This window comes from Leopardus geoffroyi, chromosome B4 (genome assembly GCF_018350155.1).
Source record: "Leopardus geoffroyi isolate Oge1 chromosome B4, O.geoffroyi_Oge1_pat1.0, whole genome shotgun sequence".
Lineage (NCBI taxonomy): Eukaryota > Metazoa > Chordata > Mammalia > Carnivora > Felidae > Leopardus > Leopardus geoffroyi.
This window is the reverse complement of record NC_059341.1, coordinates 95014218-95033509: the sequence shown is the minus strand read 5'-3', so window position 1 is coordinate 95033509 and position 19292 is coordinate 95014218. Positions and strand designations below refer to the sequence as shown.

General features: G+C 41.5%; 2 protein-coding genes across 4 annotated transcripts in view; one reads left to right on the top strand and one right to left on the bottom strand.

The window, feature by feature from the left end:
• The window catches only part of LOC123592207 (RAB3A interacting protein), a 144796-nt gene that overhangs the window by 99172 nt on the left and 26332 nt on the right, over positions 1-19292 (bottom strand). The gene's annotated exons all lie outside the window — the stretch shown is intronic.
• The window catches only part of BEST3 (bestrophin 3), a 41656-nt gene that overhangs the window by 13762 nt on the left and 8602 nt on the right, over positions 1-19292 (top strand). For 2 of the 3 annotated variants that reach the window (XM_045467240.1, XM_045467242.1), the window contains 5 exons: positions 4651-4805; positions 6233-6310; positions 6670-6822; positions 9921-10001; positions 12614-12765. In XM_045467240.1, the coding sequence (XP_045323196.1) occupies positions 4651-4805; positions 6233-6310; positions 6670-6822; positions 9921-10001; positions 12614-12765 (619 nt within the window). The remainder of the gene's footprint in view (positions 1-4650; positions 4806-6232; positions 6311-6669; positions 6823-9920; positions 10002-12613; positions 12766-19292) is intronic. The other variant, XM_045467241.1, reaches the window with a different exon arrangement.

Genomic DNA, 19292 nt, shown 5'->3' with positions numbered 1-19292 from the left:
TGCTGAACGCACAACTTTCTCTTACAGAAAGAACTGGCAACAAACCCATTCTGCCTCCAAGTTTTGAGATGCAGTGCTTTTAGCTCTTCTGCTAATAGAGGCTCATTTGCACACTCTGCTTTAACGGCTAAAGACACCTGCCTTGGCTTCAGCTGAAGCAAAATAGACCAACCATACAGCAGGCAAAATCCATAAAGACTGGCATATTATCAGTGGACACAATTAGGCCTTTGGCTTGAGGGCTGTAACATTTGTCTTAAAGTAGCAGGTCTCACTTACTCCATCAAACCACAGTTCAGGGGCGCCTGGGTGGCGCAGTCGGTTAAGCGTCCGACTTCAGCCAGGTCACGATCTCGCGGTCTGCGGGTTCGAGCCCCGCATCAGGCTCTGGGCTGATGGCTCAGAGCCTGGAGCCTGTTTCCGATTCTGTGTCTCCCTCTCTCTCTGCCCCTCCCCCGTTCATGCTCTGTCTCTCTCTGTCCCAAAAATAAATAAACGTTGAAAAAAAAAAAAAATTAAAAAAAAAAAAAAAAAAACCACAGTTCAAGTCACAAGTAAACACTGTGTGTGCGTGCGTGTGTGTGTGTGTGTGTGTGTGTGTGTGTGTGTGTGTTACCCTGGTTTGAAATATTAAGGAGGTTTCCTGGGATAAGCAGTATGGAAATTGCCGAACAGAGCTGAACTGGCCGGAGAGCCAGAAGGAAAAGAGAGCAAGGAAGTTCTGGGCAGATACAACAGCAAGATGAAATAGTAACGCCAGGGGTGTGGACAGGGCCCGAGGGAGCATGGCATGAAGACTGACATATCAAGGTCGTGGGGTTGTGTGAGGACCGGCCAGTTAACAGTGCTACCAAACTGTGGCGAATCAGTGCCTGTGGTTCACATAGTCCTAGAGATGAGGATTATGACCACATTCTGAAAAAGATCACTGGCCTGTGGTGATAATGACCTGACGTGATGAGGATAACCTTGCATTTCATAATAAATGTTCTTTCAATTGATTTAACCAACAATCTATAGGTTTCCTTTTAATTGCCCGATACCTTGATTTTCAAAGAGAGGGTTTACTTTAGATGAGATGTGTGACCCTGCAGGGAATAACAAAAATCACCCTGCCTGTGCACTCTTGCAGGACGCGTCAGTGTCTCGCCATTCATCTTTGGTATTCATCATCATCATTAGTGTCTTGTCATTCATCTTTCACGGAGCCTAGCAAAGCACTCAGTACGTTTGGGCTAAAAATTAAAAACCACCAGCTTTCCTTGCTCTACATGTCCCCTCCCAATTGGTGGACGTGCTGTATGGGGGAGGACCTAACTCTAGCTTTAGTGCACGCGCTGAATAAACCCTCACTCGGCATATTGCATTCTGCTAAGCCAAAGAAAGAACTCACCAGCACAATTTGATCCATACTCCTGAATAAAAAATAACCAGAGGTAAAGTTATTCTTGGGTCAAATGACAGCGATTGCAGCCAGGATATAAATGGGGTAATTTTTGAAAATTGCAGTAGAAATCCCAAGAATAAAACTGCTAGACAATTGACATGAAATCTCCAAGAACAGGCTTCTAGGTAAAGGGTGACCCGTTGCCTCAAATCTTTAAGCACAGAGCCAGGACAGGTCAAGTTTATTAACTTCTCGTAATAAGGTTTACTCACGCTCTGCAAGTCTTTAAAAAGAAAAAAAAAAAAAAAGCAGATTGTCTGGATCATGCAAAAACTTGAGACGCACTGAGAAATGAGAAGAGAATGATCAGGCTCATCGTTATTTTTGACATCCGGAGAAAGTCCAATTCCTCAGGGATGGGCAGAACCACCACCCCCCCCCCCCTTCTAAGCTAACATAAATAACCTGAGTATTATCTAAAATGAGTCTCGTGTTGGTAAATATTGGCTTTGTAGTTGATACTCTGTTTACTTCAAATACTGAACAAATAGGATCTTCATTCGGTGGGGCAGTGATTTTCAAATATTGCTGTGTGCTAGAATTTCCGGCGGAGCTTGGTCCACGTGTGACTGCCTGTATCCAATTCCATTAAGTCAATCAGGAAGATTTTACATGGATGCTGATGCCCGGATTCACTGTAGACCAATAGAATCAGAATCTCCAGGGATAAGGCCGAGACATTGGTATTTGCTAAAAGTACCCACATGAGACTCTAGGGTGAAGACCTGGGTTGAGAACTTCAGCACTACTGAGTCTGATTTAGTAGGAAAGGGTGGAGCCTCACCCTTTCCATGTGTAATAGATGTCACAAGTGACTCAGGTACCCATGATCTGTGGGCCTTATTCTCAAAAACACTGACCTAGACCTAAGTATTTCCAAAGCTCCATGAACCAGAGCACATCTCACTTCTCCTTTGACTTCTTTTCTGTTATAGTAACACCTCTGAAATAAAACTACATGGTAAAGAGGGCAGAGTAGTTGAAGCGGGATAATCAGATTCATAAATTGATTACAGATCATTAAAGATATTAACTGTGCTACACTGGGGCAAAAGTGATTTTCATCTGAATGTGTTAGAATTTCATAAGCAAATGATGACATTCCTCCTGAGACAAAAGTAACTCAAAATCAATATCTAGCAAAACTCAGTTTTTGAAAAAAGCATTAGTTCAGAAAACATTATTTGTACTAAATCATAATTAACATTGAAAAGTCCACTTAAAAAGTCAAAGGAGTAAGTACAAGGATAGTCATGGCATCATTGTTTTTGATAACAAAAAAATTTAAACAATTTAAAGGTCTACTCAAAAGAGGACTAGTTAAAATATCGTATAGAATTAACTAGAATGCAGCCATCAAAAACAATGATGCCACTCTCGATACGTTAACAAAAAAAAGATCTCCAAGATATAAACAAAAAATAGAAGCAAATGGCAGATATGCATGTAGTAGAAAGCCATTCACGTTCTTAAAAATTAAGCCTGTAGGGGCGCCTGGGTGGCTCAGTCGGTTAAGCGGCCGACTTCAGCTCAGGTCATGATCTCACGGTCCGTGAGTTCAAGCCCCGCGTCGGGCACTGTGCTGACAGCTCGGAGCCTGGAGCCTGTTTCGGATTCTGTGTCTCCCTCTCTCTGACCCTCCCCCGTTCATGCTCTGTCTCTCTCTGTCTCAAAAAAAAAAAAAAAAAAAAAAAAAAAAAATTAAGCCTGTATAACTGGAAAGATACACAATAAATTCATTGTAGTGATTCCTTCAGAGAGGGAAACTGTGTGGCTGGGAAAATGAGACTTACTTTTCCTATTAATATTCTTTTGGCCCTTTTGGATTTCTGTACCATTTGAGTGATTCAATCAAATTAAAAAAATAAATAAAAAGTCAAGTGCAAACTGTAAGCTTTTAAAGTATATATTTGTATGAATGAACCCTGGCACATAGTAGATATTCAGTAAATGTTTATTTCTTAAATAAACCTACTTGATTTCTCCTCTCAACTTTTTCAAATCTCTTCTTTCCTCGGTGTGCAGGTTGAAGGTGGGGTGGGTAGCTAAAATTCCATAATATATTATGCCTTTGCCCTTATCGAGTGCTAAGTCTGTGCAAAGCATTATACTAAGCTCTCGACATGTTTCCATCATCTCAGGTAATTCTACAACATCCCTGGGAAGTAGATATTATCATCTTCCTTTGGCACTTGGGAAAACTGAGGCTCAGAAAGGTCACTGGGAGCTCAGGCAAACTGTGTTATACACACACATAAATAAAGATTATAAAAATTATACTTTTAAGGTATATGCAAACCGCTGTGGGGACTACGAAGACAGTATGCTCTTGGCCCTTCCCATGGGTCTTGGCAGGCAAAACCTTTATGTATGGCATTACTACAATATAAGGCAACAGAGAGCACTGTGTGGGGAGCTTTGAAGGGGAGAAATTCCAGGGGAAGTAGAAAAAAGAAATCAAGGAAGGCTTCACAGAAGGGGTCCTGGTTGATCAGGACTGTGCAAGGAGTGAGCAGTCAGGAGGAAAAGTATGTGATTCACGGGTTCCATGCTATACTAAGTGCGTTGTATGTGGTAACACCTTTTACTTTTTTAATCCTAACATTTCTTTTTTTTTTTTTTTTAACGTTTTTACTTATTTTTGAGACAGAGAGAGAGAGAGCATGAATAGGGGAGGGTCAGAGAAAGAGGGAGACACAGAATCCGAAACAGGCTCCAGGCTCTGAGCTGTCATCCCAGAGCCCGACGCGGGGTTCGAACCCACGGACTGTGAGATCATGACCTGAGCGAAGTCGGACGCTTAACCGACTGAGCCACCCAGGCGTCCCCTTAATCCTAACATTTCTAAGTATCCTTGTTCCCAATTTTAGATGAATAAACCAAAACCTAGGGAAGAAACTTTCCCCAGATGTTCTAGTCCACATTTAATGTCACCTTACTTTCTACTGGCCATCTCTATGAGGGATTACCAACATGTCTTGCCTTATGTATTACTGATATAAAACTTGTGTGTGTGCACTCGCACAAACGCATTCCTTATCTCTAATACAAGCATAAACTACTTGAGGCAAGAACCATCATTTTATATATTTTTAATATTCCCCTCATTGTATGCTCACATACTGAGCATGAAAGTATTTATGGTAATGTATTAGTACTAAGCTAATTCTGTAAAATTGAGCTATCTTTATTTTGTGCTAAAGGTTTTATGACGGCAGATGAAAGAAAATTATTTGACCACCTCAAATCTCCTCATCTGAAATATTGGGTTCCATTCATCTGGTTTGGAAATCTTGCAGCTAAAGCCCGGAAGGAAGGTAGAATCAGAGACAGTGTTGATCTGCAATCACTGATGACTGTAAGTGTGTCACAAACCACCCATAAGAGATGCTAATCAGAGACCAACAGGGACCTGGATGTAGCAGGTCAGACCAGGATGTGTCTGCTTTGTTCATGCCTGGTTCCAAAGGAACCAGAAAGACTGGGCTAGTATTTGAACCTTTAACATGAAGGACAGGGGTAGTATACAGGTTTTGACTCAGGTTGATTGGTAGTGGTTTCTTAGAAATTCTGTCTAAACAGAATTTGGCTTTGTCATGGGCTCTGTAAGAAAGTGTCCCTTAATCGATTAGCAACATCTGTCAAGGACTCTGAATGACCTGGTGTCCACATGGCATATTTATCATCCCCCAGGATCCTAGAGTAAAATCTGGAGTAGAAATAAACCTGCCCACTCAGTTCCCCCAAACTAGAAGTTCCTGAGGTTAAGCCAACTTGTCAGATGCTCCAGGAAACAAAATTATGTTTTCATTAAACGAAATAACCCTGAATTCATCTGAGAAACAGATTTACGGAAGGGCTAGATAGATATGTCCTATGACAGTCTCCTGCCTGGATTAGGCCAAAAGGAGTGAATGATATAAAAATAGCTCCCAAATTAACATAACTCTTTTTCCCAGGCTTATATAGTAATTTCTGTGTGATAAAGGAGAAATCAGTAAATTCAAGTCCTTTCCATTCCAGACAGATACTTTCTGTCAATATGAGTGTGCTAAAGTCCTCATTTGTGGGGGATAAAGGTTTAGGAGGTACTTCTTTTTTCCCCAAACTTTACAGTAAGCATGTTTTCAAAAGAAGTAGAGAAACAAACAAACAAATCTGCTCTCCATATAAATTTACCAAAATGGATAGAAATTACTTATTTAAAATACTAACCCCTGCCTTCCCATCAACACTTTGGACCAATATACATGTTGGAAATCATGGATTCAATAGAGTAGGCGATAGTTCTATAAAGTCCTGATTTATTTTAATTTATTTTTAATTTTTTTTTAACGTTTTTTATTTATTTTTGAGACAGAGAGAGACAGAGCATGAACGGGGGAGGGGCAGAGAGAGAGGGAGACACAGAATCGGAAACAGGCTCCAGGCTCTGAGCCATCAGCCCAGAGCCCGACGCGGGGCTCAAACTCATGGACCGAGAGATCGTGACCTGAGCTGAAGTGGGCCGCTTAACCGACTGAGCCATCCAGGCGCCCCTATTTTAATATTTTTTTTAAATATTCATCTGTCTCCATCCTTTTTGCACTGTTGAATGGCGTTGATTGTCATTTTCAGGATTTTCCTTTTGGAATAGCCTTCAGAACCAATTACCAGCCTTACAAAGTCAGCCTTGTCCTTTTACAGACATGTTCATAAAAGACATGGCCACATTATGAATCCCAGGAAATATTTATTGCCACACGCATCATTTAGTAAACCATGTTTTATCTGTTTCTGGCTTAGGAAATGAACAGATACCGCTCTTGGTGCAGCCTCTTATTTGGTTATGACTGGGTTGGGATTCCGCTGGTTTACACCCAGGTATAAAATACTTTGCATGTGTGTTGTTTGTTCCCCCACCCCCACCCCAAGTTAGTTAGTTATTTTGAAAGAGAGAGAGAGAGAGAGTGCAAGTGGGGAAGGGTAGAGATAGAGAGAGAGAGAGAGGGAGAGAGAGAATCCCAAACAGGCTCTGTACTGTCAGTGCAGAGCCCAATGCGGGGCTCGAACTCACAAACCATGAGATCATGACCTGAGCTGAGACCAAGAATTGGATGCTTAATCGACTGAGCCACCCAGGTGCCCCCGCACGTGGTTTTTAGCTACTTGCCCGCTTAGGCACTCTGGCCTGCTGTGGGGGTCCAGTGCTGTGTTCTCACTCAGACTTCTCTCCGTTGCAGGTTGTCACTCTGGCTGTCTACACCTTCTTCTTTGCCTGCCTGATTGGACGCCAGTTTTTGGATCCCACCAAAGGCTACGCGGGGCATGACTTAGATCTTTACATTCCAATCTTCACTCTCCTACAGTTCTTCTTCTATGCAGGATGGCTCAAGGTAGCCCACCGTCTCTGTGCCTGAGACTGCTCTGTAATCTGTCATGTTCTGTCCTTTGCACCCTGGTCTTTTACTGAGTCACTCGCTCATGAGCGAGTCAAAGGTAGATTTAAGGTTTCATCACTCAGAGATGTTATTACTTGTAAACTAGGGATTCAAGTGATGTGGTGAGTACCATATTGCAGCAATCTAAGCAAAGACGTTGCAGTAATACTCTTTTACGGCCAGTAATTTAAGTCTTTGTATGCTCCCATTAGGATTATAATAATGTAATTAAAGTAATAACTGTGACTTCACTGATATTTTATGCCACAATAAGCAAGTAGGCAGAGTAAAAGAGAGTAAATAAGAAGCCTTGTGTATCAGAGTTAAGTATTCGTATTATATTATTATCTTGGTTCTGTTCAACTCTGTAAATAGTTAACTGTGATTCTCCGCAGTCCCACTAGCTGTCCCCCATTAAATGCATCCCATTTTCAAAACGAGAACCGAGACTCAGAAAATGATTCAACACAATCAAAACCAGAAACACCAGGATTTGTGACGACATTTGGTTTGCCAGGAAATTAAAAACAGGTCAGAGCAGTGAGGAGGACTTGTCCAGTCATGGGTGCAGAATTGTATCTGCTCCAACCCCCGCCCCTCCCGGCACCCCTTACCCTTCCCTGGATGCACAGGTAAAATACCAGAGCCAGAGCCTGGTAGTGAATGGAACACACACACACACACACACACACACACACACACACACAAAGACAATGGCTAAATCAAGGTAAATGAAATCTAGTGACAGTTTGAAGATGAATAAAATCGAATTTTCAAACTTTTGACCTTTTGGCCAGCCACATGTTGGCATGCACCGTGGAGGCCTTCCAGGCGGTGGCAACATTTTCCCTGCCAGTGCCTTTACCTTCACTGGTTTGAATCTTAACCAGGTATGATAAATACGTTGACATTTCAAAAAGTAAAAGCATGTCCTTTATAAATGGGAAAACCATTTTCAACCAGGTGATGGTAATTCTTAATTATTTTTACGCATTTAAGACAGAGAAAGAGCAAGAGAGACTAATAGCTCTCCTCTCCCATTAGTGAAAAAAGTAGACTCTAGTTTTATAAACAACAAATCACTACAAATGGCCCAGGTGCCCAATCATTCTAGTCTTTTATTGCCCTTTCCCCTGAGTTGTGCTAAGCTTCTTATTCTTTGCTTTGTGTCTACGTGAGGTGTTGGACGAGCCTGTTAGGAACAGTTAGCAGTTCCTGCCTTGGGAAATGCCCTCTAAAATATTGTTGGGACGAGCACCAGGTGTTGTATGTAAACGCTGAATCACGGGAATCTACTCCCAAACCGAAAAGCACACTGTAGGTTAGCCAACTTGACAATAAATTATATTTTAAGAAATAATAAATAAAATATTAACATTCCTTTCCTTTATAAAATATTTTTAAAGGGAAAATATGAAAATACCACATTAGCTCCTTTAAGAGATAGACAGTCCTAGGAGAAGTGTTTTCCCACTCAATGGATTATATCTCAATTTCTAAGCAGCTGTTTTATCTTGTCCATTCCAATATTTATAAATATTTTCAAAGTGTAAAAATCCCATCTTAACCTTATAAACAGTATATTAGTTACCTGATGGAAATGAAGCCTCCAAAAGAGTAAAGGATATTTTTTGAGAAAATCAATTCTGAAACATAGGTATCATTTTGAAAGTTAAATGTAGACTCTCATACTATATGCAGGACTGATCCCATAAAAGTGAAATTCTGGTCATAACAAGAATATTTTCCAGGCCTCTTCAGTGGCCCACTTAGGGAAAATCTCAGGCAAGGAAGGATAGACAGGCCCTGGAAAGGACTTTGACGTGGATGTCGCTCTGAGGCTGACTGATTCTGGGCTCAGGCCCTGCCCAGTCTGGGGAACTGGGGCGACGTATCTCTCTAAGTTGACGGTTCTCAACTCCATCCGCATACTAAAATCTCCCGGGAGTTTCACCAGGTGCTGATATCTCAGCTCAACCTCACACCCATTTAATTAGAATCTCTAAGGGAGGAACCCAGGCATCAAGTTCTTTTAAAGCCTTCCTGGTGACTTTGATCTTCATCCAAGGTTGAGAACAACTGCTCTAAGTGGTTAGTGGTTAGACTTAAGTCCTAAAAAATAAGTAGGCAGAATTTCTACAAAATGGTCTCAGAACATAGAAATTCAACTAATCAATGGTGTCTTTATTTTATACACTTTTTTCCCATTTAGACCGAATGTAAAATATCTCTCTCTCTCTCTCTCTCTCTCACACACACACACACACACACACACACACACTAGATAATAAAAAGCAAGAGACTTAAAAAGAATAATAAAGGAGTCATATTTGACATATAAATCTCTTACCAAGAAGGCTATTCAATGCCAGAACATGGTTAAGATCATTTCATATTGACCAACTATTAGAAAATATATGGTAAGACGCTGCCTCAACTTTTCATAGTGGGGAAAACTGACCCACCGGATAAAAGTAAATCCTTTAGAGTAAAACAAAGTGAGACAAATTCCAGCTTCATGACCCTCCAGCTCTCTGACTTTTCATTCAACAATTGGATCCAATAATTGTGAAAACTCCTTGACTTATTTTCTTTCATTGTGCTCTACATCTCTGCTGTTTTCCCTTCCTCGTGGTTACATTTTGTCTCATCACTTGGGCCCTTGTAAGTTCCTTAAGCCCCCAGGCTACGTCGCCCTGGAAGTGCGGCAAAGGTGCCTTGCACCTTCTCTGTGCTCCTTCAACATTCACGGGTTTGATTTGTACCCGAACATCAATCATTTGGCTCCTACATGGTACAACTTCTCCTGAAGGGCCTGTGCTGTCACCAGCTGAACAGACAGGTCCGCTGGAGAGCAAACCCACGCAGGTGCCTCGCTCGTGGTCTGAGAGCAGTGTCGCTTGCCAGTAAACATCCGTGTCTGTGGAACCACCCACTCCCCTCTGGGCTTCATATTATGAAAGTGGCAAAGGGCATCACCTCTGTCACCTTTAGCTTGCATTCCTAGTTTTCACAAGCATCACGATGGACGTATTCTATGTTCTCCACCGCAGGTAGCTGAGCAGCTTATCAACCCTTTTGGAGAAGATGATGATGATTTCGAAACCAACTGGTGCATTGACAGAAATCTGCAGGTTAGAGGAGCTTTTCCTTCCTTTACAAACATGAATAATGAATCATTTGTGACGTTTCAGATCTGAACAGACTCTGACGGCAGGCCCCTGAACTTCAGAGCTGCAGCCACAAAAGAAGGAGGTTTGGCTTTTCAGTATCTTGCCTCAGCTCCTTTTGGAACTTCACAGGTCCTGGGTCTCAGTTGCAGTGAAGTTTAGTCCCTTGTAAATAGAATTTATTTTTATTTTTATTTAAATCCAAGTTAGTTAACATATAGCGTAGTTTGGGAGAACTTAGTGTTTCGTCACTTACATACAACACCCAGTGCTCATCATAATAAGTGCCTTCCTTCATGCCCATCACCCATTTAGCCCCCCCCCCCACTCACCTCCCCTCCAGCAACCCTCAGTTTGTTCTCCGTATTTAAGAGTCTCTTATGGTTTGCCTCCCTCTCTGTTTTTATCTTATTTTTCCTCCCCTTCCCCTAAGTAGAATTTCAAGCCAGTTTTCTTTGTAAGTTTATTAACTTTACACAGCCTCTTCCATCATACTGCAGAGCAATGTTTCAATTCATTCTTTAATCTGGTTTCTGTTGCCACCCAAGTGAGATTAGCAGGGACAGACAATGGCAGCCAGAAGTGATCTGATGTGAGTTCCCAAATCCAAGTCATGAAGTTCCCTGCAGTCAGATGTCCAAGCAGCTGGACACTGGAAACGTGGGCCATACCAGCCTATGTCTCAAATCTGACAGAACTAAACCTAATGGACCCCAGGACCCTCACCCCCAAAGCATTATTCCAGACAGGTTTTTCTTAAAGAATCAGCATGAGAGAATTTTCCTTCCAGGCAGGACTCTCCTCAGACCATTCTCTGTCCTCACAGATAAGGAAAGAACTTCAACTTGGCTACTTGCTTCAGGCCCTTGCTCAGTTCTTAAGCAGGTTCAAATGTTTCACTATGTTTCACTGTTGGTTCACAAACTGGCCGCATACCTAGAGGGCTGGGAGAGATGGAAGAAAGAAGCCACTCCAGACTGGTAGGTGGCAGGTCTAATAAGCAAGGGAACTGACCTACAAGGCTTGTTTGGGGCGGCCATAAGACAAGTAGATCTCCATGCTCACCTGCCAGAATTGTAAAAGTTTATACCAAGGCCTTAACTGGGTTCAGTCACACTTTCAGTCCAGATGGTCTCAATAATACACTGCTCTCTCAAGGCTGTGTCCTTGAAATGGCTCCACTGTGAGAACAGTGAGCAGAATGTACATTCCCATGACAGGGGAGGGGTGGGGGTAAAGGGCCTCCTGTAGCAGAGGTTACATCCTCTCCATGACCTCCTCCAACAATCACATTGTCAATCTATCAAGGAGGAAGTATAATGGTTAGGACACTTGCTCTTGGTAAAGATCGGATTTGCAGGTTAATAATTTATTCATGCATTAGTTTGTCAAAGTCAAGGAGAGAGACCACTATATAGCCCCAACCAGGGGCACCTGGGTGGCTCAGTCAGTTGGGCGTCTGACTTCAGCTCAGGTCATGATCTCATAGTCCGTGAGTTCGAGCCCCACGTCAGGCTCTGTGCTGACAGCTCAGAGCCTGGATCCTGCTTCGGATTCTGTGTCTCCCTCTCTCTCTGCTCCTCCCCTGCTCATGCTCATTCTCTGTCTCTCTCTGTCTCAAAAATAATTAATAAAAAATTAAAAAAAAAATTTAAATGTTTAAAAAAAAAAAAAAAAAATATATATATATATATATATATATATATATATATATATATCCCCAACCAGTATAGACCTGCTGATATACGTATCCAAACAAACAAATAATCAGGGCACATAAGAAATGATATCAATTACAGGGTGCCAGGGTGGCTCAGTCGATTAAGAGTCCAACTCTTGATCTCAGCTCAGGTCTTGATCTCAGGGTTGTGAGTTCAAGCCCCATATTGGGCTCCACACTGGGCTTAAAGCCTACTTTAAAAAAAAAAAAAAAGAGGGCTCCTGTGTGGCTTAGTCGGTTAAGCATCTGACTTCAGCTCAGGTCATGATTGTGCGGTTTGTGGGTTCAAGCCCCTCTGGCTGTCAATGCAGAGCCCACTTTGGATCCTCTGTCTCCCTCTCTCTCTACTCCTCCCCCTCTCGTGTTCTCTCTCTCAAAAATAAATAAACGTTAAAAATGATTTTAAAAAGAAATGATATCAAGTATAAGTATGTTTATGGAATCAACGGAATGGGATATTAAGAATCTTCTCCTTCCTATGACATCTGGAATTATGAGGTTGCTGTAAGGATAGCCACTAGACAATACGGTAACTTTGAGCCAAGAAGGAAAAGGAGTCTCTCCTGCCTCCTAGTAAAATGTAGCTAGCTCCATTCTAGGCATGTGGCTTGATAAACCAAGTCTGGGCAGTTTTATAGCCCCACTTAACCCCCATTGCCAAGTGCCCTCACGCAATAAACATGTGCAAGTCTCCGCAACGGTCCTGGTTACAGCAAATATGAACAACGGACATCTGTGTATTTACTCTCTCAGACTCCTCTATCCTGCTGCAAATCCCATCCACCCATTGGAGCTTACTCTCTGTCTTTATACAATCCACATCCAAATTATTCTAACAATAAAACAATGATTTTAGGTCTCTCTTTTAGCTGTGGATGAAATGCACATGAGCTTACCCAAGATGAAGAAGGACATTTACTGGGATGATTCTGCTGCTCGACCACCTTATACACTGGCAGCCGCTGACTACTGCATACCTTCCTTTCTGGGGTCAACAGTCGAAATGGGGTAAGTGCATTTTTTTAATCATCAATATTTAGAAAATAAGTTGGTCACTGTTCTGATTTTTTATGCTCTGGTCTTGAACTCACTTTCACGACAACTCTCAATTGATAACATCTTATTTCAGATTTTCAGATATAATTAATATGCCCAAGGAAGTTTGAGAGCAAAGAGACTATAGCTTCCGGTTTAAATGTGGTGTGTGTGTACATGCAGGCATGTGTATTTGGGGGTAATTTGCATTTCACCTTGTTTTTATACCACAGAAAACTTTTCCAATAGTTGTGAAATTATCCTCTTTTTTCCTTCCGATTTGAAAAGTAGTTTATTCAATTATATAATCATTTATTACTTAAGACGTTCATAACTGAATGTATTTCCGACAAGTGTTTATGAGGCATATACCACATGCAGGCACTGTGTTAGACTACTTGGAGACAAGCAAATCCTAAGGAATGAGATAAGTTTTCTCTAAGATTTTAATTCAACTATGTTTAGTAGACAAGTCAGTCTCTGTTCTGTGGTTTTAACATAACAATCTGTCCCTATGTACTTAGCTTTAAATAAATGGGCTGAGGCCTGAAGTAACTCATGCACACTTCTCTAGTAATTTTATTAAATCTGATAATGTATTTGATTTTGGAGAAATGTGTGAATGTGGGGGAAGTTTAAGTATTTTTGCTCAAGGCAGCTGCCACAGTTTCCAAGTAACTTAAAGAGAAGACTGTGGACAAATTTAGAAAAATAAGGAGAACCCCCTTCACAAAGAGGAAAACTTTTGCAGGATTTTTCTTACAACTTGTGACAAAACTGTGGTTTGCTGCTGAGACCAGCTCTCGGCAGATTTGTGAGGCAAGTTCACGTCCTGTAGTTGCTACCTGGAGACCTTCTTTCCTCTCTCCCACGGTGTTCAGCCCTCCTGTTTCCCAACCACGAGGATATCCAGCTTCAGCCCTATTCCCACAAGGCTTCACTCTTGGCTGAATGTCTCTTGATCCTAACAGGTCTTCAAGACCCAAAGGAAAAGATGACCAAGTAGAATTTCAGGAGTGGGGTCAAATGATGAGATGATTTAGGAGCCAGGAGATTTGCCTGTTGTCTTCAAAGCATACCTGATAGAAGGTTGCACACCCCAGGCTAGGCTTGCCTTGGCTTCCAGATGGCCCGACAAGCCTGGATTCTCCTGTGCGCATCCCAACCCCAGCTGGTTGCTCAGTCTCCACAAAGAGCAATTCACTGTTGTTCGCCCTTCTCGGCAGTTTGTGGTGGCAGTTTCATGGGTTTTGAAATCCTTCTCGATTTTAAAAATTAATAGATGCTTTTCTGTGGATTTGTTCTTGGATAACTCAACAGGCTTTAACCTTTCTCTCCCTTCCCATCACTGATTAATGCACAGAATTGAAGGTCTAATTTGTAAGAGAAAAGAGACTAGCACATTTGATAGGGCTGGAGAATCATTGTGGTATCACTGTTGGGACTGTAAGTGCCCTTGTGCTCCATTTCTGTCATCCAGTTAGTTGTTTTTGCAGGATGGTTACAATGACAGTTTTTGTTTGGTCTCAAGATTTTCATTTTGGTCTACATATTCATCCCAAGCATCATAATGTTACATTCTTCTGTTCTTTAGAAATTATTAAAATATCTATTTCTATTTCTAAATATAGAGACACAGAATTAGGGATTTATAAGACCTCGAAGAAAATATCTACCCCAAACAATTATTGAGAATATTAAATGAGATTGGAAACATCAAAACACTCTAGATGTAACCATAGAGCATTGTTAATATTGACTCATGTAAGTACCCTATTTGTGGATGTCAAAATGATTAAAGATTAAAGAAAGATTAAACAAGTCTAAGCCATTTTTCATATTAAGCTAGCACTGGAAATTTGGAACAGAGAAAAAATTCTTGAGAGAAAACTGGGAGATGTGATATTTAAGAATGCAGCAAAAAGTTTTTAGTTATCAGAGAGAATTCCTCTAATTAAGACAGCCTATTTACTAGCATGATGGGAACGGCCACAGGCAAAGGCCAGAGTCTATTAGGGGAGGTTTCTGGGAGGCATTTAATTGGACTCTGGAACCAAATGATCAAAGAAACAATTAGGCAAAAGTTCACTTGATCTTGATTTTCTGCATGAATGAGGACCATTCAAAGGGAACCTCACAGTCCAGGAAAAGTCGCTACAGGAATGCAGGCTTTTGGAGTATTCACAGAAATGCCCACTGTTGATTCTTTCCAGGACTGTGCTGTTACACAAGTTGTTTCTGCTCGCCTGTGTTGGAAAACCAACTCCAGCTAACTTAAGCAAAAAGGGGTTTCTTGGGTCACATCTGGAGACTAGCCTAGCTTTGGGTGTGGCTAATTTCAGAGGCTCAAAATATGTCACCGGGACACACTATTGCCCTCTCTATCTCTTCAGTTCAGCTTTTCTCTCCACTGGCTCAGGTTTCAGACAGGCAAAACAGCAAGATGGCAGCCAGCAGCTTTACAACCTATCCTCTCAGCAAATCCTGTGGAAAGAACATGACTCTTAAAACTAAAGTACTGAATTAACTGGCTGGGCTTGGCGAACGTGCCCATTCTTGAACAGGGAAGCACGATATTTTGACTAGCTGAGGCCTGTTCACATGTCCATCTTTGGACCAAGGGGCATGTGTCAGCCCCAAGCAACCATAGGGAGGAGGTGATGTCTTAAGAAAATTAGAATGGTACTACCAGGAATAGGTGAATGGTTTGCTAGGCTGAAAGCAATGATTGTCCTCTAAACTCATAAAAGATCACTCCCTAAGAATTTCACTGTTCACTCACCAAATACAAAGTTAATATCAAGTGAGCCATCTGACGAAGGCTCAGGGGAAAAGGGAAGGTAAAAGTAAGGATTACTGTAGCACAGGTGATTTTGTTGATGATGACTGAGTCAATGAGACCTTTGGATTAGGATAAAGACCGGGTGTCAAAGTAGTATGGATTCAAGTGGTTCAGAAAAGTGTTTGCTGCTTGATGAGCATATAAAATCCTTTCCTGGTTGAGTAAGTTTTTAATTTTCTTATCCTATTTAGGATGTACGTTCTTAGCATATTTAATTCAGAAATCAAATTTCCCTTACCTTTTCACATCAACGTTTCAAGCTTATGATCACAATTCCCATGACCCAGAAATTCTAAAATCAAGGCAATGCCCTTCAATAACTGAACAAAAGTACTATCCAAGAGAAACCTGAGAAATTACTCTGCCTCCTATTTTCTTTTACATTCAGGGGACTACTCATTTCCACATAAAAAGGAAACTCCTTAGGAGGGCCTGAGTGGCTCAGTTGGTGAAGCATCCAACTTCGGCTCAGGTCAGGATCTTGTAGTTCACCAGTTTGAGCCCCCCTATTGGGCTCTCTGCTCTCGGTAGGAAGCCTACTGTCCCCCCAAATCTGCCCCTCCCCCACTCTGCCCCTCCCCCACTCTGCCCCTCCACCACAGCGCGCGGGCTCACATGCGTGCTCTCTCTCTCTCCCCCCCCACCATAGTAAATAAAAATTTAAAAGAAAAAAGAAAACTCCTTAGAGACGATTCCTCTGTTCTCTATATTCAGGGACATATTCAAAATATTGCCATATTTTCTACACGTTTACCAAATGTACATTAGCGAAATAAAGTAAGATTTTCCCCATATTTTCATCTCAAATACAAATTTAAAATATCACGTTTTTCCTCGTATCTTCACATATAGAATGAACTCATCCGTTTATTCAGGCAAATTTTCTTTCAGGGCCTGGTATACGATAGGTTCTATTTCAAATGCTAGGCATAGGCGAAAAAACAAAAACAAAAACAAAACAAATACCTCTTCAGCTCACTGACACAAGGAGACATGTTCTAGTACCATGTGGTAAACCCAGCAATAGAGAAACGCTCAGTCTTGTGGGAATAAAAGAAAAAGGTATGTTTCACCCAGCGTGGTGAATGAGAGACGGCTTCTTGGAGCTGAGGAGTCCAATGTGCATCTTTAAGACTAAATTAGGAGCTAGCACACAAATAGGAGGAGGAGATTCAGCAAAGGGTAAATTCCAAGCCAATATGAGCACAAACAGCAAGGAATGACAGTGTATTTAAAGTAACAGTTTTTTTTTTTAATTTCAGCTTTATTGAAGTATAATCGACATAAAAATTATGAGGTATTGAAAGTATACATTGCAGTGATCTGCTGTTTTAATTAAGGTGTCCTTTCATCATCCTTACTGTTGGAGACACTATTAACCAAGATGAAGAGGTCACCCACAAGCAGAGGGAAGAGTTTTCTATAAGATGCATGTGAAGAAAACACGCCCAAGCCCTGAAATGCAAATGACTCTTCTTTGGACAATAGCAAACACTTACACGCAACATACCAAACTTTACCAAAACAAACCTAGAATGTTTAAACTCAAGCCAGCATTGCTGAAAACAAATTTCTTTTTTTTTATGTTTATTCATTTTGAGAGAGAAAAAGTACAAGCGGGAGGGGAGCAGAGAGACAGACGGAGACAGAGAATCCCAAGCAGGCTCTGCACAAATTAGTGCAGAGCCTGACACGGGGCTCAAACCCACAAACCACGAGGTCATGACCTGAGCCGAAATCCAAAGTCGGATGCTTAACCGACTGAGCCACCCAGGTGCCCCAAATTTGTTTTTATTTTTATTTATTTATTTTTTTAAATTTTTTTTTAACGTTTTATTTATTTTTGAGACAGGGAGAGACAGAGCATGAACGGGGGAGGGTCAGAGAGAGAGGGAGACACAGAATCTGAAACAGGCTCCAGGTTCCGAACAGTCAGCACAGAGCCCGACCCGGGGCTCGAACTCACAGACAGTGAGATCATGACCTGAGCCGAAGTCGGACGCTTAACCGACTGAGACACCCAGGCGCCCCCCAAATTTGTTTTTAAAACAAACAAAAAGTGGGACGCCTGGGTGGCTCAGTCGGTTAAGCGTCCGACTTTGGCTCAGGTCACTATCTCACGGTTCATGGATTCAAGCCCTGCGTCGGGCTCTGTGCTGACAGCTCAGAGCCTGGAGCCTGCTTCAGATTCTGTGTGTGTGTCTCTCTCTCTGACCCTCCCCCGTTCATGCTCTGAATCTCTCTGTCTCAAAAATAAACATTAAAAAACAAACAAACAAACAAACAAACAAACAAAAAGTAAGATCCAGGGCTAGCCCACCACAGCTAGCCAGAGGTAGAATGCTATGCACATGACAGCACCATGGGTCGCTCCAAAACTCTTGTTCTTTTTTAAATACTTAGGATTATCCATTAGCACAAATGTATAAGTCTCTGAGGAATGGAACACAAGGAAATTAAAGTCCTAAAGTCTCATAACTCCCTTTAATCCCATCTCAAAAATCAAAACCCCAAGAGCGAAAAAGCAATAACCCCTTAAGGGCATTGGGAAAACCCCACTGAAACATCTATCCATAGCAGCTAAAGGATTCCAAATCCTGGAGAAGAGAGGCAGTAGCTGCTTATGAAATGGATCACTGACATGTGCACACATGGAAGTGTGCTCGCTGTAAGGGTCCTGCTGATGTAAAAGAGTGCTCTCAGCCCGTGGACTTGGCTGCGATACCCTTTAATGAACACCGCTTTACTGGGCTTTCTGCTGTCATTCAAATATGTCGCAACTTCCTCACACTTAGAGTGGTCTTAAGGAATGGATCTATGAAGTCAGTTAAGGATGCACTTAGCACAGAGAAGAAAGATACAGATTTTTGCAAGCGTTCCTTCTGGTTAGGAGCGGAGGGATTTATTTAGGATTTATTTGGTGCTGTAAAACTGCAAACACCCAGAAATAATGACTTTTACTTATCTATCTTCATTCCAAAGGCTCTCCGAATCTGTAGAAATAATATAATTACTTTTTTGCAACTGTACGTATGTATTTAATGTGTACAAAGCATTCGGGTTGTGTGGCACAGTCAGAAGTCTTCTTGGCGGTATTAGTTCAAATGTACCAAAATATGTATTTAACAAGCACGTCCTTTATTAAATTGTGGTTAAATATACCTCTAGATGGATGTTTTAGTAAGTTATCCTCTCTTAGCTAACTATATTCAAATATTATAGCTTTTACAAGAAAATACATAGTCTGATACATACTATTGCATGCGTGTGTTATAAACTACCCAAAATATCTCAAAATTCTGAATCACTAACTTCGACAAAAATGTATTCTTGGAACATTGATTTTCACTTAATGTACCAGAAAGGAAGGAGAAACGGAGCCTCCCAAGGAGATGATTGTGCGTTATTAACTTTAAAATTCTAGAACCTTCTCGGGGATTCTTTCATATGCCGACATAGGCTCACCATTGGCACTCGATTTTCACCTTCTAAAAGACATGACAGGTATAGATGACTTAATGTCCTTTTCTCACAAAACTCCCACAGGATACAACAGCTTTGAAACGTGGGGGACTTTAAGTGAACCCCCATTTGGGGCCACAACTTATTTTTGCATCAGCCAGCGGAGGGCCCATGAGCATAACCAGAGTAGTAACAG